This window comes from Mytilus californianus, unplaced genomic scaffold (genome assembly GCF_021869535.1).
Source record: "Mytilus californianus isolate M0D057914Y unplaced genomic scaffold, xbMytCali1.0.p SCAF_4, whole genome shotgun sequence".
NCBI lineage: Eukaryota > Metazoa > Mollusca > Bivalvia > Mytilida > Mytilidae > Mytilus > Mytilus californianus.
This window is the reverse complement of record NW_026262690.1, coordinates 52,370,951-52,394,987: the sequence shown is the minus strand read 5'-3', so window position 1 is coordinate 52,394,987 and position 24,037 is coordinate 52,370,951. Positions and strand designations below refer to the sequence as shown.

Genomic DNA, 24,037 nt, shown 5'->3' with positions numbered 1-24,037 from the left:
TTTACTTTACAAGTCTCAACTGAAATAAATGAATTGGAAAGATAATGATTAATAAGTCCTTACAATAAGATTAAAAAATGTATATCATAAAGATTAATAGATTGTGGTTTTCTTAACGTCCAGTGCAGTGGCATAGCCACTGGAAAAAGAATTGTAAGCAGGGGGTCTGGAAGAAGCTGAACGATTAAAGTAAAATTCTCTTATTTAAAAAAAAAATTATAAAATTATTTGTAAGCACAATCATGCTTACAATGCTACACTGGTGCTACGCCACTGCAGTGTCAAATATTGCATGGATATCCGGTACAAGAAAAAAATAAAGGTGTATTCTGCAAAGTATGTCAACCGGGAAAAGGGTGGGAGATTAAGAGTGCCTCTTGAATCAGGTTGGATTTCCCATGCAACTAGTCGGTGTCATCCTGGTTTGCCCACTTTTAATAGCAGGTTTATAAAAACATAGGGTGTTTTGTTGTTTTACCAATTATAGTTTATTTCTGAATTATAGTAATATTTTTTACCTTTATTTTACCTGTAAAATTTTACAAAAGATACTTAATTCTGCTATTAAATCAAGGCGAAAAAGTGCCAAAAATCTTTATATTTTTTTTAGCAGGAAAATGTATTGAATTTGTCAAATAAATAAAAAAAATATAGACAAAAATGTATACAAAAAAGTTTATTATTTTGACAATTTATCAACAAATTGTTTTAATTGTTGGTACATTCTGAAAAAAAAATGTAAAAAGTAAAATAATGAAACTTAAGATTAAAATAAGTGTCATTTAAATTTCGTTTTATTTATTCACTTTATTTATTTTTTTTAAATTTTAATAAATACAGTGTTCTGAAATTTAATATAAAAATATATCCAATTAATTCTAACAAATAAAATATAAATGCAACTGTTCAGTAGCCAAGCTTTACCTATTACTCCTGCAAGACATCACAGCCCACTCTACCACCAGAGATCACTCAACAGACCCGTCCTACCCAAGACAACTATCGACATCGACCTGCAGGATGAATGATGAACTACAAGAAAACAGTTCCTTTTACCGTCGGACATCTACCCAACCATGCTGATCTTCTCAACAACAAACAACTTGACACACCTTGCTGCTGCCAACACGATCTTCTGCAACGGCACATTCTACTCATGTCCAACTCTCTTCCATCAGCTGTACACAGTTCATGCAATGGTAGATGGTTCTATGTTCCCACTAGTGTATGCTCCACAACCAGGAAAAGACGAGGTTATCTATTCACGCTTCTTCAGCCACATACGTTACATCGCTCAACTACATCAGTTACAACTTCAACAAGAAACAGTATTTATTGATTACGAGACAGCAACCAACAATACAGCACGGACAGTGTTTTCAGGTGTAACCGTGCAAGGCTGCTTCTTCCACTTTACCCAGTGTATTAGGCGAAAGGCACAGAAATGTGGACTACAGTCATACTATAAAGAAAATGAAGACATCACTCGACTTATACGACGAGCCGCAGTATTACCTCTTGTTCCACCCCACCTTGTTGAGGATGTTAGGCTTACAACTTTAAAAGACATTGGTGAAGCTGACAACATAACCGCTACAACATCATTTACAGATTACGTGACAGAGTTTTTAGTTAAAGGATACCGCTTTCTATGGAACCACTACTACACAGAAGGACCCCGAAGTATAGCACAACACAATTAAGAAGAGACTCCAACATGCCCACCCTAAACATGTACGAGATCATTGAGTTACTGAAGAAGACCCAGGCACTAACAGAATGTACCATTATCCAGTATGCAGCAGGAGGGGCCCATCCACCAAAAAGACGATGATACAGAGTAATAGACACCAGACTCCAACTTCTGAAAGACAGATACCAACAAGGACTCATCAACGTGATAGACTACTCTGACGCAGCATCTCATTTTCTCCATTTGAACTAAATGGCTTAGTGAAAGATTGTAATTTGTGACTTTAAGAATATAATTTTTTGTGACTTTTGAAATATATATAAAAGATTGTAAAAACATAGTGCTTTATTTATTTCCTTATGCAATGTATCTATATATTTGAGTCATATATTATATAAATTAAGTTTCCAATAAAAGAAAACTTGTATTGGTGTATTTATATCATGAACATCATTCAGAAACTAATGAGTTATTAAGACACTTTTATAAATGAATGTCATTGTTTTGTCACTAGTTGTACATGTGTGTTAAATGAATAGATTGAATTGATATTAAATTATTGAGAGAAAAAATATTTGATTTATTTATTATTTATCTATACAAATGAAAATGGAACTACACAATGAAAAATACCTGAATATATAGAAAACACTGATAAACTATATTCCTAAGTTGGAACAGACTATACAATTGTATGCTCATTAAACCTTTTGTCTTTTTTGTTTTCTTTACTAATAGCTAATTGGTATAATTAAATTTTGGCAAACCAGGAGTAAACCAACTAGTCACCTTATGACCCATCAAAAATGTAAGGGTTTTGTAATGTTCTTTGGGTCGTATGATGGCGATATTTATGAATGCCAAAAACATGACAACGTGTTCAAATGCATTCTTATACATAACACTAACTATTGTAATATAGGGTTTACAAAATTATTCCAGACTGCCAAAAAAGGGGAAGGTTATTTTTAGAACGAATGCATGGTAAACTTTATTACGCAATTAAAAAAATTGAAAAAATATATTTTCGTATGGTCTTTTTCGTATTTGCAAAATATAGGACAGTAAAAAGCTACACGTATTTGGACCTAGCTTAATACAATTTGCATTTACTTTATGAAATAGGAATCTTTAAATTCAATATCTTAATAATAATTAATTGTTGAATAAATTTATTTACTGGAAAGCTAGAATTCAAATTAGTTGGTCCAACGTTCTACTGTCCTACTAACGTTGTCTAGTTTGTTCCCCCTTTCCTGTTCAAAATACTGGATAATACCATTTTTAACACATTGCCGAAAAAAGAATTTATCTTTATACCTTTTCTTCATTTGTATTAACATTTATGATACCAAATATTTTGTTCTGTGTTCAGATTCACAAATAATTACTTCGTTGCTATATATATGAAAAAAATGTTCAAATACTCGAACCATAGCCACTAATATTATGAATATAAACAAAAAAACTTCAGACATTCGTTCACGAAAAAAGCGAAATACCCGAACTACAACCACAAGGTTGAAGACACAGAGTAAATACATTCGTTCAAGAACCAGCAGCAAATTGACAAAGACAAAGACATAAAAACTCAAAAGACAAATAAGTGATGCTTCCAGGTTCCGAAAACGGGAGTCGCATGAACTTTTCAGTAATCCAGTAAAATTGGGAAAGCGATTGGAAAATTTCCGTAAAATGGACTAAAAATTGAAAAATAATAGGGTTCTTTTTGTTAATTTATTTCTTCTTTTGATTTTTAATTTATTCGATCATTTCCAATTTCTGTTTTTGCTACTAATAAACTGTACCAGTTTCCCCTTTACATAAAGCATATACAAATAGAAAAGTCTTTAAGTTATTCAGATATACCTTTAGAAATATACTTGAATAGAGACAATTGAGTAGTCTAATGTGCCTGAATATCCAAAGCAAACTGACCATACGAGTCTTCTGATTGAACGATTCAAATGATGTACCATGCGAAAAATAGGAAGAAATTTTTTTCATTATCCCGAGCTCTTTTCACAAACAAATCTTATCCATTGAATAAACGGTAGGTTATTCTAAAATGTTCCCAACGTGGGAGTTTTTTTCTTTGTAAGTTTTTTTGTTTTGTGAAATAACCCCATACACTTGAAGTTTTTTTGTCTAATAAAAATCGACATGTTTTACATTTAATATATTTTTCTATAATTTAATGATATCAGCTCTGCACATTTATTGTTTTTTTTAAATGAAACTGTTGGGTGTGATGATAAAAAGAATATTTAAAACAAATTCCTTTTAAATTTTGTTGAAAGAAAGTTTAATTTTATGTATCGAAATGTGGAACAAGTAATTATTTTAATCCCCACTGGAAGGCCTCTGACAGACTGAGTGAGAGTAAAATCATTGTTATCGATAGCCGATGACAAACAAGTTAAAGGTAAATGATTCAGTATTATTAACAACATAAGTATTACGATTGTCCACACTGTAATGGGATTACCTCTAATTAGAACCAGAAGTAAAATCAAACTACGTACAGTACTAATAGAATAATTTTACATCACCCTTCTTAACAACAGAAATAACAAGCACGAGTTATACAATTGACAAATTCAAGTCAATGTTCCCATATAAAGTTATTGTCGTAAAACATTCAACAATTGTCCTTTCATAATAAAACTCATAATATCAGCATAAAAGACTCGATAGGTGTGTATACACAATATATAAAAAAAGAAGCACATTCAAGAAGTTACATTGATTCCATGATGTTGGGCTTAACTGTACGTCCAGATCTTGTAGTGTATAATCCATCAGAAGGATTGTGTTGGATTTTGTGGTTTCTGTATCGCTCGTAATTTGGAAAGCGTTATTTATGTTTCGAAAAGGTTCATCTAATTCAGAGGTAGTTTGGCTGTACTGTGGTTCGGAATGGATAGGGGTACAAGTGTGCCATTTTCAACAGCAGTAAAGGGTACGTCCTCTCTTGTTTTGATCAAATGGCGCCTATTGCGTCTATAAATTCCACTATTTTGGTTTTCTTGAATGTAAGACTTGCTAACAGCAGGTTTTCAAAGTCCGTTGCTGCCCCTATTTCTGACAGAATCTCCTGCATTTAAAGGTTTTTATAGTTTTGAGCTTCTGTTGTAGTACCTTTTCTGATAATAGATATAAGAAGATGTGGTATGAGTGCCAATGAGACAACTCTCCATCCAAGTAAAAATAAGTTTGTTTTGAATCAAGTTTTCTATGAACTTCGTTATAAAGGTGGATGCTAGGTATGAGTCCCTCAAGAGTGAAAGGTAGAACCGATCTGAGTTTTCTACCCATCAGTAACTGTGAGGGGGTATAGCCGATATACAAGGGAGTTTATTGCACATATTGTTTATCATTTGCAACGTTTTCTCCGCCAATCTATTAGATTTGGGTGGGAGTAATGTGGACTCTATGTAACGTGTTTGAAATCCATTTTTTTTTTCGCAAACTCACTAAATATTGAAATGAATACTGAGGACCATTGTCAGAATTAACTGTCTCCGGGATGCCTAGTCTATAAAATGTATCTTTCAGTTAATTAATGACTGGTTTACCTGCAGTACCGTTAAATGTAAGGACGTCTAAATAGAGATTATAATAATCAACGATCACAATGTAAGCAGCATCATTCCAATAAAACAGACCAGTAGCTACAACTTGCTACGGATATAGTGGAATTTTGTGAGGTTCTACTGGTTCTTTAGCATTAGAATGTCTACGTTCTAAACAAACGGAACACTTTAACACCATGTCTGAGATATCTGATGTCATTGTAGGCCAAAACAGAACATCGCGAGCTCTGCGAATACATTTTTCGACTCCCATATGACCACTGTGAATTTTTTTTCTACCGTAAGGGCTCCCAAACTAGTGGAAATTACAATTTTATTACCCTTAAGATTATACTTTTATTCACAGAAAGTTCATCTCTATGGTTCCAAAATTCTAAAATTGGAGTGGGACATTCACTACGAGATTGTGGCCAACCTTTAAGACGGGTGAATTAACTCAAGGTGAAGGCTGACAACTTTACAAATTATGTCGGCGTTCACCATGCGATCTAATTCAGACTTTAAACGACCACGTAGCGCAACAGGTATGCGTCGCGGGTGATGTATGACGGGGACGCCTTTGGATCGATGCGTATTGTAGCTTTTCCATGAAACAAGACCGACATCTTTGAAAACTTCAGAATAATTCTTCAACAATGACGACTTAGTCATTGGTTCTAGCTTACATGGCTCGGAGTCAGAAGTACATATAGTACTATAAACTAACTTTATCAACTCATAATCTTAGCAAGACTTCATATCTAATATTGGTTGGGAATTAGTATCTACTAGTATACAGTCAAATTGTAATTAACTATTGACAGACCCATGTTCACAAGGTAGACAACAGATGCCAGGCGAGGGCGGGTCATTACCATTATAAGCAGCCAAGGTAAGAGGGACTTTTTGAGTGGACCATTGAATTTGAAATTATCAAGTATACGTTTAGGCAAAAAATCACTTGAGAACCTGTATCAAGCTTAAACTTAATTGGCTTAAACAAACATTAATTGTAGCAAACGTTTGATTTCTCTTGACATTATGCCTATTATTAATAAAATTATCCTTATCATTAATACAATTCATAAAAACTCTGAGTCACTATCATCATCTGTGTCTAGTTCATCACTTTCTGTTTAAATCGACATACTTGCACAAAATGATTGCACTTTTGCCAAATGTTATAGCTTGATGTCTTGATTGACATATTAGTTACGTTATGATGACGTGTTTTTTTTTTTCAACAAACAATCGGCATTCCCATGGGAACCAACTGTGCTCCTCTTGTCGACTTGTTCTTTTATTCATATGAGGCTGACTCCATACATGAGCTTCGTAGGAAGAATAAAAAGAAGTTGGCATTTTTTTTAACTTCACTTTCCGCTATATAGATGATGTCCTGTTACTAAATAATTCAAAGTTTGGTGAATATGTTGAACGCATCTATCCCATCGAACTTGAAATAAAGGAAACAACAGATACAGTTAATTCTGCTTCATATCTTGACTTACATCTATAAATAGACAATGAGGGTCGGTTGAGATGAAAGCTTTACGATAAAAGAGATGGTTTCAGCTTCCCAATTGTGAACTTTCCATGTCTATGTAGTAACATTCCAGCAGCGCCTGCATATGGCATATATATCTCCCTGTTGATACGATATACCAGGGCTTTCTTTTCCTATCGTGGTTTTCTTAATAGAGGATAGCTGCTCACAAGGAAGCTATTAAACCAAGAGTTCCAAATGGTGAACTTAAAATCATCCCTTCAAAAAATTTTACGGACGCCATCACGAGTTGTTTGACCGTTGTGGAATATCTGTTTCACAGATGACGACGGATATGTTCCAATTGTCGTAACCACAATCACGTCCGCCTTTTCCCCGAATGTGACTACCGAATTAGACTTATCATCGGGTTTGTATTTACATGAGCAACACGACTGGTGTCACATGTGGAGCAGGATCTGCTTACCCTTCGGGAGCACCTGAGATCACCCCGGTTTTTGGTGGGGTTCGTCTTTCTCAGTCTTTAGTTTTCTATGTTGTTTTTGCATTCTGTTGTTTGTCTTTTGGTCTTTTTCTTGTTTTGCCATGATGTTGTCAGTTTATTTTCGACTTATGAACTTTAATGTCCTCTTGGTATGTATCGCTTCTCTTTCAGCACTTCTGTTTTCACCTCATGTTCAAATTTGAACGATTCAAAATTTTTCATCTTCTTCAGTTGTACCTGACTGTATTCAAATGCGTTTTCTACATAAGAAAATGTCTGTACCAAGTCGGGAATATGACAGTTGTTTTCCATTCGTTTGATGTGTTTGAGCTTTTGATTTTGCCATTTGATAAGGGATTTTCCGTTTTGAATTTTCCTTGGAGTTCGGTGTTTTTGTTATTTTACTTCACTTTAGGCGAATTTGTCCCGAAAATACGACTGTCCCTTGTCATCTCGTCTATGTCCTTAAAATTACAGTCTTTAGCAATGAGCTTGAATCGAGTGATAAACTGCTTTACAGAGTCACTACCTTGAGTTTACACCTTGCAAGTAAAGAGTTCTGCTAGGGTTGAACGTTAGCAAGAAATTTGTCAAAATGGAAAGAATGTTTCTTATATTGTCTGCACTTAATTGCCATGTGTTATATATGTCTCGTCCTTTTTCACTAACCCACAATAGAAGATATGTAATCTTTACGTTCTCGTCTTTTCAGCGAGTGGTCCGTTAAGAATATTTTCCAAGTGTTGTTTGAGATTTTTCCAAGTATCAACTAGATTTTTTGCATTCCAATTCATCTGAGGTTGTTGCACTCCGTTGAGATCCATTTCCCGTATTTATCTGACAACCTTTTATTTTTCTTTGGGTCGTATAATGGCGATATTTATGAATGACAAAAACCAGAAGTAAATCAAAGTACATACAGTACTAAAGAATAATTTTACAGGTTTTGAAACGTGACGATAGTATGGAACTGTTCTAAAATAGACAGTCCTCAACACTAACGGATTTGGATTTTCAAATAGTGTGGTCTCGAGCATCACTGAAGAGAAATTTGTCAAAATGCACATCAGGTGCATTAAATTTGTACCGTTAATGTTGTATCTACCACTTGGTCGTAACATGTAATGTTATAAAATTTTGGAAATCATTTTGAATTAAGGAATGTCCCTCGTTCATGCATAACTCTGATTCGTTGTCCCGGTTTATCTATATTTTTGGTCCCTTTCGACTATATCAGCTCTTCAAAGTTTATACTAGGATTATAACTTTCTGTCAAAATGCGCTTCTGGTGCAGTAAATTGCTGCGGTTAATGATATTGTAAATCCAAGTGATTTAAAGTCAATGATTAATGGAATCTTTCGAAACAAAACAATTTTTTTTTTTCTAGAAATTAACATGAGCGACTCAAATTCTATGAAAACCACAGTAATTCAAGTTTTCCCGTTAACCTAGTATCAAACCTTCAACCCAAGCATGATTCGTTCAAATGAACATATCTCAGTTGATACTGCATACAATAGCTTGTATGGAAATATCACAGGCACTTTTCTCTGAAAAAAATAGGTTTTTTCTTTTTTCAGAGACAAGTGCCTGTGGGGAATATCACATGCAAATCGCTGATACTCTCCACTTACAAACTATCCTTAACAGGGCTTTTATAGTAAACATGTAAAATGTCTCACCTTACAAGAGATATGTTTTTTACTGATCAATGCGAGTTCCTAGTCTGAAATCTAATGCACAAAAGTTAGGAATCGACGGTGATGAATGCCTAGCAGGAGATCTTTACCTTGCGTAATTTTCTGTTGCGCTTGTAACACAGCTTGTCAGATCGCAAGCAACTTCAATGTATTTCTTTATAGGAACAATCAGAGCCAAATATATGGTTTCTAAAACATGTAGATATATAATAACCAAACGGCTTACAAAGTATATAGCATAACGCGTGTTGGCACCAACTTAACAATGTTTCCACTTCTCCCCTGAAACATTTTTTTACACGAAATTAAAAATCAAACATTAAAAAAAAAAAAAAAAACATGCCCCCCACCCCCTCCTCCTACCCACCACACACAATAAATGAATGGTCGGTGTCTTAGATCAATTAGCTGAAACCTTACAATTTGTATGAATTACCAAATTTATCAATATGTAATAAAATAAGAGAAGAAGAAGTTGTCTTTTTGACATTGTTTTATATCTCCCCCCTTTTTTATTTAACATTGTATTTATATTGTGTCATAGATCAATTTATTTGTTCAGTGTATGTTTGCTTGTTTTTGTTAATATGTCTTTTTGATTGAGTTAAGCCATTTCAATTGATATTTTATAGTGTGTCTTTCTATGTTGTAATGTTACACTACTATTTCAGGTTAGGGTGAAGGTTGGCGCCTGTTAAAACGTTTAAACCCGCTGCATTTGTTTGCACCTGTCCTTAGTCAGAAACCTGTTGTTCAGTGGTTGTCGTTTGTTGATGTGGTTCATAAGTGTTTCTCGTTTCTCGTTTTTTATAAATAGTAGACCGTTGGTTTTCCTGTTTGAATTGTTTTACACTAGTCATTTTGTATGGAACGCCACAGCTGTCTTATGTGGAACTCTGATATTACTTTATGTTGTTTTATTATTACTTCATGATATTTTGTCTTTACTTAATATGGTTTTGACATTACGTAATGATGTTTTGATATAACTCAATATGGAATAGTCATTACTTAATGATATTTCGATATTACACGATATGGTTTCGTATTGACTTGATATAGTTTTGTCATTACTCAATATGGTTTTGTCATTACTCGATGTGGTTTCACCATTATTTAATGTGGTTGTGTCATTAGTCAATGTGGTTTTAACATTACTTGATGTGAATGTGACTTAACGTTATGTAGTTGTTTCATTACATGATGTGGTTTTGTTATTTCGTAATGATGATTTGCCTATTCTTTATATGGTTTTAACATTACGTAATGATGTTTCAAAAATTTGACGATTTTACACTACATGATGTGTTTGTTTCATTATTTGATGTGGTCCTGTCATTCTTTGATGTGGTTATCCCATTACTTGATGAGGTAAAATCACGTGACCAATTCGGAAAAACCTGTTCTATTTTTAGATAGATTTCCATGTTGTATGTGCCTTGGATGAGTGTTGCCATCCATCGAATTAGAGTTCAAATTAAAGTTCGGGTTACTGTTTGAGTTAAACTTTGAGTTAGTCTTCGATTTAGAATTCAAGTCATTATTAGAATTAAAGTTTTAGTTAGCATTGAGTTTCGAGTTGGACTTCGAGTGTGAGTCATATTTGAAGGTAGAGTTCTAGTTACAACATTAAATTTGAGTCACTTTTTGAGGTAGAGTTTGAGTAAGATTCGAATTTAAGTCTCATTTAGATTAATTAAGATTTTGAGTTGAAATTCGAGCTATCTTATATGAGTTCGTAATTAAATTTTCTATCGCGGAACAAGGACTTTTGCTCGGGCTTCCGAAAAGAGGGCTCCGGGGTATGCGTACAAAAGATAAACAATGTTACAGTATACACAACGCAACATAGAAGTTGAAATAAAGTTAGATGTGGTGTGATTGACAATGAGACAACTATCCACCAGAGTTTAAATGCAGTGGATGTAAGATATCATATATAGGCAACCGTACAGCCTTCAACACACCGTATAGTCAGCTACAAAAGGCCACCTTGCACCATGTGAAAAAATTCAAACGAAAAAACAAACGGTCTTATTTATAAATAAACAATCTACAAAAAAATAAAATGACACACATTTATACAACGACAACAATTGAACTTCATGCTCCAGCGGCTCTTTTCACAAAAAATCTTAAGAGTAAAAATACTCGTAAGTCATACACATTTCAGTATAACTTACGATCAATTTTAATCGTAAGATTTTTTGTGAAAAGAGTCGCTGACTTAGGGCAGGTAAATGTACATAAAGAAAGTGCACGTGGCGTAACAGCACAACACGAGAAAAAAATGTAAACTAGACAAAGTGATGCCCCCGCACTCAACTCATTTAACCGCTTATACCCCAAAAATGACAAAAAAGTTCAATTATCTCATTAAAGAGCAAAAGATAATAAAAATAAAAAACCCTGACAACATGCACACCTTCAATATATGTACAAACAGCCAGCAGAGTGAAAACTTCCTAGCATTCAAAATGTAGGAGGAGTTATCTGGAAACGCTCTTCTTATGCAAGTAAATTTCCCAAAAGATTACAAAGTTCAACTCTCTCCCAAAAGAGCAAATATTAATAAACATTAAACCTGACCACATGCACACCTTCAATATATGTACAAACAGACAGTAAAGAGAAAACTTCCTAGGATTCAAACTGTAGGAGGAGTTATGCGGAATAACTATATACCCATAATGGGACGGACAGACGGACGGACGGACAGACAGACGGACGGACAGACGGACGGACGGACGGACGGACGGACGGACGGACGGACGAACGGACAGGGGTAAAACAATATGCCCCCAACTTTCAGTTGCGGTGGCATACAAAACAGTTTCATTTGGCTGATTCAATAGATCGGTATGACTGGGTAATATAAATCCATCGGGGTGATCTCGGACGCTCCAGAAAGGCACCCGTCGTGTTATTCGGGAAAGTACAAACCCAGTGATTTGGTTTTATTTGGTAGCTTGCATTCAAGGAAAAGATGAACTTTAATTTTAACTTTAACTCAATGGATAGCGATACCCATCCAAAGCACATTAAACAAACGATATATTGAAATCTGTTTAAAAATAGAACATATTGTTTCCGAATTGGTCACGTGGTTTTACCTCATCAAGTAATGGGATTACCACATCAAAGAATGACAGGACCACATCAAAGAATGACAGGACCACATCAAATAATGAAACAAACACATCATGTAGTGTAAAATCGTCAAATTTTGAAATATCATTGCGTAATGTTAAAACCATATAAAGAATAGGCAAATCATCATTACGAAATAACAAAACCACATCATGTAATGAAACAACTACATAACGTTAAGTCACATTCACATCAAGTAATGTTAAAACCACATTGACTAATGACACAACCACATTAAATAATGGTGAAACCACATCGAGTAATGACAAAACCATATTGAGTAATGACAAAACTATATCAAGTCAATACGAAACCATATCGTGTAATATCGAAATATCATTAAGTAATGACTATTCCATATTGAGTTATATCGAAACATCATTACGTAATGTCAAAACCATATTAAGGAAAGACAAAATATCATCAAGTAATAATAAAACAACGTACAGTAATATCAGAGTTCCACATAAGACAGCTGTGGCGTTCCATAATTTTGGGACCCTTTATAGCTTGCTGTTCGGTGTGAGCCAAGGCTCCGTGTTGAAGGCCGTACTTTGACCTATAATTGTTTACTTTTTTACACATTGTGACTTGGATGGAGAGTTGTCTCATTGCAACTCATACCACATCTTCTTATTTCTATAAACTACTATAGGTTAAATAAAGTATTAAGTCTAAGTTCGTGAGAAATTTTCACGCGACCATCATGCAAATGACTGCCAAAGTCCTTAATTGATACAGGCACTTCAAATGAAAGTAGTGAGTTGGAACAAGGTATGCGGCGCACCAAATCTTTTACATTATCAAAATTAAACGATGTGGTATGATTGTCAATGAGACAAGTATCCACCAGAGTCCAAATGACGTACAGCTTTCAACAATGTGCAAAACTCATACCGTATTTTCAGCTATAAAAGGCCTGACATAACAAGATTTAAACATGCATGTTATTAATAATGGTAGATGTGTTGAAACACTTCCTTATGGATGGGTTTTTACCTCGGGACTAACAATGTACACGATACGCTTAATAACTGACACGGATATAAAAAGAGTCAAAACTGTAAATGATAAATTTTGCATGATTGAGTTGAACCTTAGCATTGGTAAAAACTGTCAAGGTCAAAATTTGTGCAGTTAGTCACTGCAGGTCCTGGAGAACTTGCAACTAGATTCCTTCAGTAATTGTATTGACTCGGTGGAAATATATAAAAAAGAAAGTAATATTTTCCTCAAGAACGCTCAGCACTTGGAAAGCCAAAACCGACCAACTTCAAAGTTGATTTTGGGAATATTATGTATAACCTTATCTTGTCTACTGTATTGTCCATAACACTTTATATGTAAATAAAAGAGGTGAAGAGTACATGTCAGAGACAACAACACAACGACGAAAAAAGACAACAACATATCAACATACGGTTTTCAATGTGAATATAAAAAAAAGAAGATGTGGTATGATTGCCAATGAAACAACTCTCCACAAGAGATCAAATGACACAGAAATTAAATACAGTAAAAGAAATAGAACATTAATATAATGGAATATGTAGACAACTCTCTCACAAGCAAAAAACCCTAACTGTAAAAATATAAGGACATACACTACAGGCACGGGGACACATTCTATTGCATCCACACAGCACGAGTTATAAAAGTTTAACGACGAACGTGAAATTCAATTAAATGTAATGATGAGAACACTTATAAAAGGACAGTAGAATGAATTCTTATCTTTTTTTATCATTCGAAGGCATCTTGCTTTTTTTTTAATGCATACCTCTCCAATTTATCGATATAACAAGAAGGATATTGAAATTTTAAGCAAAATAGTCTAATCTTACGAAACAAAATAAAAAATCACTATCTTAATCAAAAACTTGGGTAATGAAGCGGAGAAAAACCCAGTTGTTTTTACTTATATACTAATATATTGTTGTTTCATTTTTAAATATTTGTATTTCAATTAGTAATTATAGGACAATGTTTATTAGAAGTGATTATAACATAAACCAGTTCATTATCGATCTATTTATTTCGGTTTGTTAATATTTAAGAAAATAATTTTAATTTAACTGTAACAAACTGAAATATCAACATTTTTCTGACATGGAAGTTGAACGCAAAGGTAAGAAAAAAGATAATTGTCAGAGAATTTCTAGGGAATCAAATATTCTCAAGTGTAAAGTGAATATGTATACGGAGTCCAAACATTTTAAACATACTATATTTCTATATTTTCAGACTTTGGTATATTTGTTCATCGAAGAGTGTCATTCACGGAAATTCCACCATGCGAAATAATTGTATTTTCGAAGTATTCAATACATACAAAATGTAGATTTTGCTGTTTACATATAATGACATCTTTAAAATATGAAGCAGGAAAATTCGCTTGGTTAATTGGTATTGCTTTCTTTCTATCAGGGTAAGTTTGACGGAAACCTATAAAAACAATGAGGTTTTTTTTATTTAAAGACAGGTTTCAGTTCAAGTTAAAAATTGTAATAGATAAACATTTACATTTCATTTCAAGTTATTTAAATTATATAAAATATGTCTTTAGAGTTTAAGAATTTGTTCACATCATTGTCTCTTTGTGAATCATACCACAGCAATCTCTAAATAGCCTTTGGTTTGCATGAAATGGACCTGTATATACATCCCTCGCAGCCAAACGGACGACCCTCTTGGGCATGAGTTGTGTGCCAGACGAAAGAGCTCTAGAGATTTGAATATTAATTTGATCCCAATTCAAGCGACGAAGCAAGCAAGAACTAATTATAGCTTTTTTTTAAAGTTCTATATCAAGTTTTGTAGTTCAATCATTCCACAACAGAAAGTGTCAATTTTCAACCCCAGAAAGCGAAGTTAGATGTAAATATATATCTGATGCCGTAGGAGGTGCTCTCTTAGCATGCAAATTGACTGAATGGTAATGATCTTATCTATCTTGGTGAGATAACAATTTTATAGATACCACTGAAGTCGCGTCATACAGACACTTTTGGAGAGTACCGCAATCACTACACATTAAAGAAGTCTTGTAACATTTCTTAAGGGGTCCTTATGTGGCCTTTTGCAAGGAAAGAAATTTGACCCTTACCAAATACCCTCATTTTCCAGTGGCAGTAGAAATTCCAATCGTTTTCCCCGGTCGACCACTGACTTAGCAGAGGTTACCTACTAGATTTATTGTGAATTTGTTATCATCCAACATGCATGGAATATTTGCCACTGGTGTTAAGAAAATAATCAATCAATAAAATCAATATATTCTGATGGAATTATGTAGGTGTTCATGTGGGGTTAATCTTTAGAGCTAGTGTATCTATGAAAGTAAGATGAAGTTTTCAAAATGATATATAAACAACAGAAAGGATAGTGTCAGAATAAGCCTGTATGTTAATAATACATAACAGAACCAATTCCCATCACATTTGTAAACATGCATGTTCTAGTCATGAATATTCATGAAATTGTTTCAATAGACGTTAGATACAGTTTCCATTCAATTTAACAGCAATGCTCTTAAAAGAATGATCGGTCTTAGAAAAGTAAATCATTGTAACGGACGTAAAACTTCATACTGGTATTGTTACACGTCTTTTATTAATGTCCTTAGTAGTAAACAAAACAGAAATTTTTTAATTGAAATCACATTGAAAATCTTTTAAATTCTTACGATTTTTTACAAAAAGAAAAGTTGTCTCTAGACGTTTTAGGCCGTGAAAGGCAACATAAAAAGCGTACCCGTAAACGTGTTACCTGGACTGTTGTCTTTTTTTACTTTTAAAGAAAAGAACGTTGTGAAAAAAATGTATTTGTAGATTGCAAGTATTGCAAGTATTTCATGGAGTTTCATTTCTTTCTTACAGTTGCTGGCTGGGTTGTTGTATTGCGCCATGTTTTATCAAAAGTTGTAAAGATGTTGTTCACGTATGTCCAGAATGTAGTCAAGTAATTGGAAGATATCAAAAGCTGTAACCTGACATGTTATTATGCATCAAGGGAAAATAGATGATACAGAAGTGTATATAAACATAACAATCGGCTAAACTATAGAATTAAAATATTTTTTATCAGTGTAAAACAAAGAAGATATTGCTGGTTTATTGTTTAATTTTTCTCGAAGAATATTTTATGGATATCTGTTTTTGCAATATTGTCGGATTTGAAAATATTGCAACTTATTAATTATGCGCAATAGTTATCATTTCACGCGGTATCAACGAGCATTTTTTCATGCAACAGCAATCCAACGATATAAATTCAATAATCTAGCTGTAGTGAGGGCTAATACAAATTCGATGAAAAAATCATTCACATATAGCTCCTCAATACTTTGGAATAAACTACCAAAATGACATAAAACTATGTGAAAATCTTGGTACTTTTAAAAGAAAATGTGTAGAAATTTTATGTAACAACTCTCTAAATCTATCATGTCTTAAATATTTAACAGTATTGCTTTGAACAACGATTCCCTTTGGTATATGTACAAAATGGGCACGTCACATCAAGTTATTCTGAATTTTTACTGTTTTGATGTTGTAGCACTTTGAAAATTTCGTAATACACAGGCCTACAGATGGGTCATAAACCTTAATATATAAAACATTTTTTACTACCTATTAAGAACTTACCCTTTTCCCTGCTATTGATTTTTTTCCCTGTAATATATTGACATGATTTGTACCGATATGAATTAAGAATTGACATTTTACAGATTTTTCAGTTCTGAAACAGTACTGGTAAAAAGGAAACAGTACGAAAATATCCAGCACGGAAGGAAAAAACCAGTACTGAAATGAAATAGCTCTGAATAAGATTTTTATTCTTCTAAAAAATAATATAATCTAGAAATTACAAAAATGTAATTATAGGTATCGGCAATGAAGGATTGGGCTAATTGGTGTAACATTTTGGCTAAAAATGTGATACGTTTGGGTCAATATCAAGTCAACTTTTGGGTTAAATTTTAACGTCGACATTTGGGCTAATCCTGCCATGTAAAGATAAATTAATTCATTTCAGTTTAGATATCTTTATTTTGATTTTATGTTAATATTCGATATGTAATAAATGACATTCTAATGATAACATATTCTAGTTTTATATATTAGTATTCCATTTGCCAGACAGTGTCTGATTCCTGCTCGCTACGGGGTTGTGGGCCAGTTACAAGAATTCTTTTTTGTGTTGATTGGATTGCATAGAACTCAACGATTACAACATAAAGATTAAAATCAAACTTCTGTCTCCTTTGAAACTACTTAGCAATCTGAATTAGACATTCAAATATGACCTTCAAAGGTAATGGTGGATTTTGAGGGGTTATAGTATAAAATTGAGAATGGAAATGGGGAATATGTCAAAGAGACAACAACCCGACCAAAGAGCAGATAACAGCCGAAGGCCACCAATGGGTCTTCAATGCAGCGAGAAAATCCCGCACCCAGAGGTGGGCCTCAGCTGGCCCCTAAATAAAAATGTGTACTAGTTCAGTGAAAATGGACGTCATACTAAACTCCAAAACATATAAAGGAACTAAAATTAAAAAACATACAAGACTAACAAAGGCCAGAGGCTCCTAACTTGGGACAGGCGCAAAAATGCGGCGGGGTTAAACATGTTTTGTGAGATCTCAACCCCCCCCCCCCTAAAGCCAGTGTAGAATAAAGAAACACACAGCAATACGCACAGTAAAACTCAGTTTAAAAGAAGTCCGAGTCCGATGTCAGAATAGGTAACAAAAGAAACTAAGCAAAATGACAATGATACATTAATTAACAAAGGACTACTAGCAGTTACTGACATGCCAGCTCCAGACCTCAATTAAACTGATTGAAAGATTATGTCTTCATCATATAAAAATCAAGCACAGTCCCTCCCGTTAGGGGTTTAGTATCATACCATCATTAAATTTATGAAAAGAACATAACCCGTATCATGCCAACAACTGGTTTTAGAATAAATGTGTTTATTTCCGATGAAAAGACCCTATGAGTGAATCAATATTAATACAAAAATATACCATCCTTAATGACCTGACAACAGTATCGTAACTATATTGTTTATTTTTTCACTAAAAGTAAAAGTTTATTAAGGTAGCAGGTACGTATAAATTATGGGCGATTTCGTCGACTTCGCAGATTTTTTTTCACAAGCAATAAGAGCATGTGGAGCTGCATATGAAAACTAAAAAATAATGTAAGTAACTTTATATACTTTCGAGATAAAGCAAATTGGATATCCTATATAAGTAGTAAAAATGTAAAGGCTGAACGTAAATATGCATACATCCTGTCGATACTGTTTACTTATTTTGGCATCGTTTCTCACTGTTTATGACATCCTTACACTAAATCCGTACTTATTGATAGATTAGTCCGAGAAAACATGATTAATATAGACTATTAGTTGTAATTGGCTTTGAACAAGCTTTCAATTGTTAAGGGACTTTCCGTTATGAATTTTCCTTAGAGTTATGTATTTTTGTTGTTTTACTTTTCAGTTACTGTGTGTACTCTTATACCGGTGCTTTGTGTCTACTGTTTTATGCGTGTTGGTGGTTTATTTGTGTTTCGAACCGATTTATTGAGTGAAGCCATCTGCAACTGATTTTTACAGTTTGTCTTTATGTTTTGCTGTAATACCACTGTCGCAGGTTAGGGGATGGGGAACACTCACAAACATGTTTAACCCCGTCAAATACGGTATGTGCCTACCTCAAGTCAGGAGCCTGTATTTCAGTAGTTGTCGTTGGTTCATGTCTGTCATATAGTTTTTTCGTTTGAATCATTTCACAATTTTTTCACATCGGGGATTTTTATAGCTGACTATATGGTATGTGTTTTTCTCGTTGTTGAAATCCCTACGGTGACCTATAATTGTTTGAACTCTGATAGATAGTTGTCTCATTGGCATTCATACTATACATCTCCTTATTTTTATATTCAATTTGGTAAAAATACTGAATAATTTTACTTTAAATTTCCTTTTATCAAAACCATCACCGGCTATGAATTTTCTTTAAAAAGCCATGCTATTGCAACTACAATTTCTGTTCTATCGAGATAAAATTCATAGGGGTCACCGAATTCGTTTTTGTTGTATAAACCATTCAAGACGTGTAGTATATATGTAATATTTGGAGAAAAGTAAAAAATTAAGGTTTCAATGCACACAGTTACGACGCCAAGCTTACTTTTGTCTTTTAATTTCGTTGCTTTTTTCACTCTGTGCAGAAAGTTCGTCTACTTATATAAAAAAAAAACAATTCGGTGACCCTCTCATAACTTTTACACAAGTAAAACTTAAATTTCAGAAGAAATAACATATTGTTTTTTAAAAAGAAATGGTAGGACAGGATTTCGAGAAATACTGCTAAATTTACAGTGAAAATTCTTAAGAAAAAAAATTGCTATATGATGTGTATTATATTAATTTGTACTTAAATTTTTCGGTAATTTAATTCGCTATATCAAGAAACTTTTGAAGTATTACAACTACATACATCATTTGTGCGATGTTCATGTGCAGCTCATCCTGCTCCCGTTGCATGTTAATTGTCACAAAAATCCATGATGTCGCCCATTTATGTACCTGTAACCTTAAAAAACTGCTACCAGTGGCAGATCCAGGGAGGCGTAAGGCGTAGGCCCCCTTTGGTCGCTTAATTAATTTAAAAATATCATGTTTTATCACAATAAATATAATTTTTAGTATAAATTCGTCCAATTTATTTCGCCTCGCTCCACTCGGCGGTATATATTCAATTATCGGGAATTACCCCCCCCCCCCTCTTTTTTTTCAAAAGTCCTGAACCCGGCCCTGGCTTACTGTCAAAGTTCAAAAGTGTTTCACCACTTGGAATTTTCTCTATTTTAATATTTCGGTGGAAAACTCTTTTTTTTTAAATGTCCAAAACATATTTCAAATCCGAGTTTTACTTTCAAATCCGAAACTGTATACATTTTTTTTTATGGTTATTAAGAAATATTTTTATTGCACGTCATAACTGGAAAAACAAATATTGAAATGTGTTCCCTATACATGATATATATCCATGTATGTTTTCATGTAGAAATTCTGATTGATCTTTAAACAGGGTTAAAAGTATATATATATATATATCTCAAAATTATTGCAAAAAACTGAAGATATTTTTGGATTTAATGGTAAAATGTCATTCCATTGGCCAAGAAACAACTTATTATATTAAAAACATTCAAAGAAAATTTATAAATAGCGGAATTTTCGAGAGATGAAACACTTTTGATCTCAATCAGATCACATTAAACCCTTTATATGGAACTACATTTGGAACGGGGACCCAATTATTTCCCCCATTACTTCAATGCAATTTTATCATAATTGAGGGGCAGATTTTTTATTCACTTAATTAGACCGCAAAATTTCAACGACTTTAAATTAACTTCCTGGTTAAAATCGAAAATAAAATCTGGACCATTTACTCAGATAATCATCCACCCTATACATTTCAGAATCACTTAAAATTTAACAGAATTTGAAAGTTTAATGAATACTCTTTGGATATACTACAAATTTAAGCATCTTTACATAATTTTCATCTCGGATTGATTAAGGGACTTAATTCGTGGGTACTGGACTGGTATCCAGTAACTGGGATCATATTCCATGTTCACCATATCTAAATCTCTAGTAATCTGAAACAAACAGTATGGGATGTATGTAGGAGGTCTTTTTTAAAGCTGCTTTATAACCATGACAACTGACAGTAATCTTTGAGAATGATATGACAATTCTTAAAATTACAAAAAAAAACATCGAACAAATATGAAAAATGGTAACAATTTCAGTAGCTACGCAACCGTTTACGAAACTTATTACACTAATACAATAAGAACTATCTGTTTGGAGCATTTTCCTTGTTGGCAGGATATTTGCAAACGCTTCTATCGATACTTTTAATTAATGATGCGGGATTTCATTGTTAAAAAAACGACACATCATTAAAATATCCAACACCTAACGGATATAGTCTTAGGCAAAACGTATAAATCCGTAAAAAACTGTTACTTCACCTGTGGAGTGTTTTGTTTTCTCTCATAGTTTCTTTGTAAATCCTCCAAAACTGTTGTTAAAATTTTCTGTTTAATAAAGAGTGAATTCTATTTTTAGTATCGACAATCGACGATAAGCTCTGATTCAAATACAGGTCATTGTCATTGAAATATATATACTTCCATGCATAACATGTTTACATTCGTCCTGGAGGTTATAGGTTTAATTGACCGGATATAACGCACAATATCATGAATATGGCGACGGAAGGTAAAAGTTACATTTATATACCAGAGACGGTGGATACATCATACATATCTATACCCGATAAACTTAGAGAATTAGCTGAGGAGTGTCCTGGCAGGGAAGCTGTAATATTTTGTTCAACAGACGATGACCGTTGTTCAATTACATACTCTCAACTGTACACAAAGGCAGAACTGTTCGCTAAAAGAATAATTGCACATGGATTTGAGAGAGGAAGTATAATTGCAGTAGCAAATATAAACACACCAGAATGGCTTATTTGTACTTTTGGGCTACAAATGGCAGGACTAGTGCCACTACATTTTGCCTTTGCCAGGGAAAGTCCAAACAACGTGGTAAATCTTTTGAATGGAGTCGGTAACTGTGTTGCAATCATCCTAGATTCGAGCGATATTGGGGTTTCTAAACAGTTTATAGAAACAATGGAAAGTAATGGCAAGGCTGTCAGCACAAAGATCCCAGCATTGAAATACGTCTTTCCAATGAATTCATTCATCGGTGAAGAATACCTAAGAGATGAACAAATTCCCAGTGGTTCTGACCTGCCATATATTACTGCCGATGATGTATGTGGTATCTTCCTTACTTCTGGTAGTAGTGGCATGGCTAAGGCGGTACCAATGACTCACAGGAGGATGATAGAAATGGGTGTACACTGGGGGAAACTTCTTGACGTTAAGCCTGGAGAAAAGTTCTACAACGATAAACCTTTCAGTTGGCAGGGCAGCTATCCTACAATATGGCTTGCCACAAAAGGATCTCGGGTTACAGCAACTGATATTTATGCAATGAAATCTATAGAGGAGATCAATGACTTTACTCTCCGTGTTTTGGAATCGGAATCTTGTGTCTCGGCTTTCCTTTTAACACCGTGTATATCGGACCTAATAAGCAGAAAGGAAACGAATGTCAATGTATTTCCCCTTCGTGCTATCTGTACTGCAGGACTTCCTGTGGATTCTTTTTGTGCAAATGTGATCGGGAAAACGGCTAACAAATTTGCAGTTGCTTACGGTTGTACAGAGATTGGATTTATGTGTAGCGCTGTAGTAAACTCGAACGAGTACGAAAATTATTACGTTGGACACCCATTACCTGGTACAGAAATTAAAATAGTTGATGAAAAGGAACATATTGTCCCAAAAGGCACAACTGGAGAAATCTACGCGCGGTTAAGATACCGATTTCTTGGCTATTTGAATGCCAAAGAAAAGGCTGAACAGTGCTGTGACAAGACTGGTTGGTACAAAACGGACGATGTAGGATATGTCAAACAAGACAATAGCGTAGTGGTAACGGGGCGGAAATCAGATACAATGGTTATAGGTGATGCTTTAGTATCACCGTCCTATATCGAAGGTATTTTGAAGACTCATGCATCTGTGGCGAACGTTTACATTTGTCCTGTTCATGATAGACAGACATTTCAGCATGGTTGTGCAGCAATCGTGTTAAAGAAAAACAAAACAGTTACAGGAGAGGAACTAGTACACTTTCTAACGAAAGAAAAGGGGAAATATTCGGAGAGTTTTCTTGCAACCTTACATGTCCCCAAGACATTTCTGTTCTTTGAATCATTTCCAACAACTCATAGTGGAAAGCTCGACAGAAAAGCTTTAAAAGATGAAATAATGAGACGGCTACAAAAGCCTGACTAACATTATTATATCTATACAGGATAGATTATGTGTTAAAATCTCTTTCTATATATATAGTTCATATGATGTTACAAAGATTCATAGTGAAAAAGTTTCTTGTTCTTAATATAGTAATTTAATTGTCAGTTCAAACTTTGTCGTCATCAGTTTGCAAAATTTTCGGCAATATTTCCCATTTACCTGTTATTTTGGTTTGTTTATACTAGAATCTATAAAAACAACTATTTAAATTAAATTATCTATTATGCTCTATGTTTTTTACTTTACGAAAACTGCCTCTGCTTTTTTCCTTGGTTAAATGAGGCGACATTCAAGGAATATTGACAAATTTTATAAGTACACAAACACTCAGCATTCGATATACTCTTTATACTTGAAGCGTGTTCTTGAAAAAGAAGCCTTGAATGTACGGAACTGTATTAGAGACAATCTGCAATTGAAACAGATAAGACAAAATTAAAACATACGATGAAAAACTGCATTGCACCATGTAATTTGCTGATTAATTTAAGACAAAGTGTAGTGGTAGAACATAATATTTGTACCACTTTGATAGGGGAAAAATACGTGTTTAATAAATATTTATGCCACTAATACAGCAATTTGGAACTTTCTCCCGGAAGACATCGTGATTCATTGTTGCTGCAGGAAGGTAAGGAGTCAAATACCGAATGTGTCAGTATTTTTTTTTTTAAAACCACCACTTTTACCAGAAGACATGCACATCAAGTTCAATATGATGGTACCCTATTCCTGGTAATTGAAATAGCATAACAGGTGTTTTTGTTGATGTTCTATATTTACCAAGAACTTTCCTATCCAGGAATAAGAATCTTGTTCCAGGGTTTTCAGTTAGGCTGTTTTTGGATGTATAAATGCACACGTCAGTCGCGTAAACACGATTAATCATTATAATCGGCTTATGTTGGAAGAGTGCCGTGCTCTCTGCAT

At 33.9% G+C, this 24,037-nt stretch overlaps 1 protein-coding gene and 2 long non-coding RNA genes across 3 annotated transcripts; 2 read left to right on the top strand and 1 right to left on the bottom strand.

Moving 5' to 3' along the window:
• Positions 1-14,126: 14,126 nt before the first annotated feature.
• On the bottom strand, positions 14,127-16,895 carry LOC127738226 (uncharacterized). Its single transcript, XR_007999965.1, has 2 exons — positions 16,757-16,895; positions 14,127-14,555 (listed from the first exon to the last, which is right to left on the bottom strand). It is a non-coding gene; the product is annotated as an uncharacterized LOC127738226 (long non-coding RNA).
• On the top strand, positions 14,448-17,213 carry LOC127738227 (uncharacterized). Its single transcript, XR_007999966.1, has 2 exons — positions 14,448-14,538; positions 15,989-17,213. It is a non-coding gene; the product is annotated as an uncharacterized LOC127738227 (long non-coding RNA).
• Positions 17,214-21,297: 4,084 nt separating this feature from the next.
• LOC127738223 (uncharacterized) lies at positions 21,298-23,336 on the top strand. The gene has a single exon (XM_052249400.1). The coding sequence runs from the start codon at positions 21,413-21,415 to the stop codon at positions 23,084-23,086; it is 1,674 nt and encodes a 557-aa protein (XP_052105360.1). The 5' UTR covers positions 21,298-21,412; the 3' UTR covers positions 23,087-23,336.
• Positions 23,337-24,037: the final 701 nt, after the last annotated feature.

Bases quoted from the DNA above. Each gene is read 5' to 3' on its own strand.
- LOC127738223 (XM_052249400.1), top strand. From the start codon at position 21,413: ATGAATATGGCGACGGAAGGTAAAAGTTACATTTATATACCAGAGACG.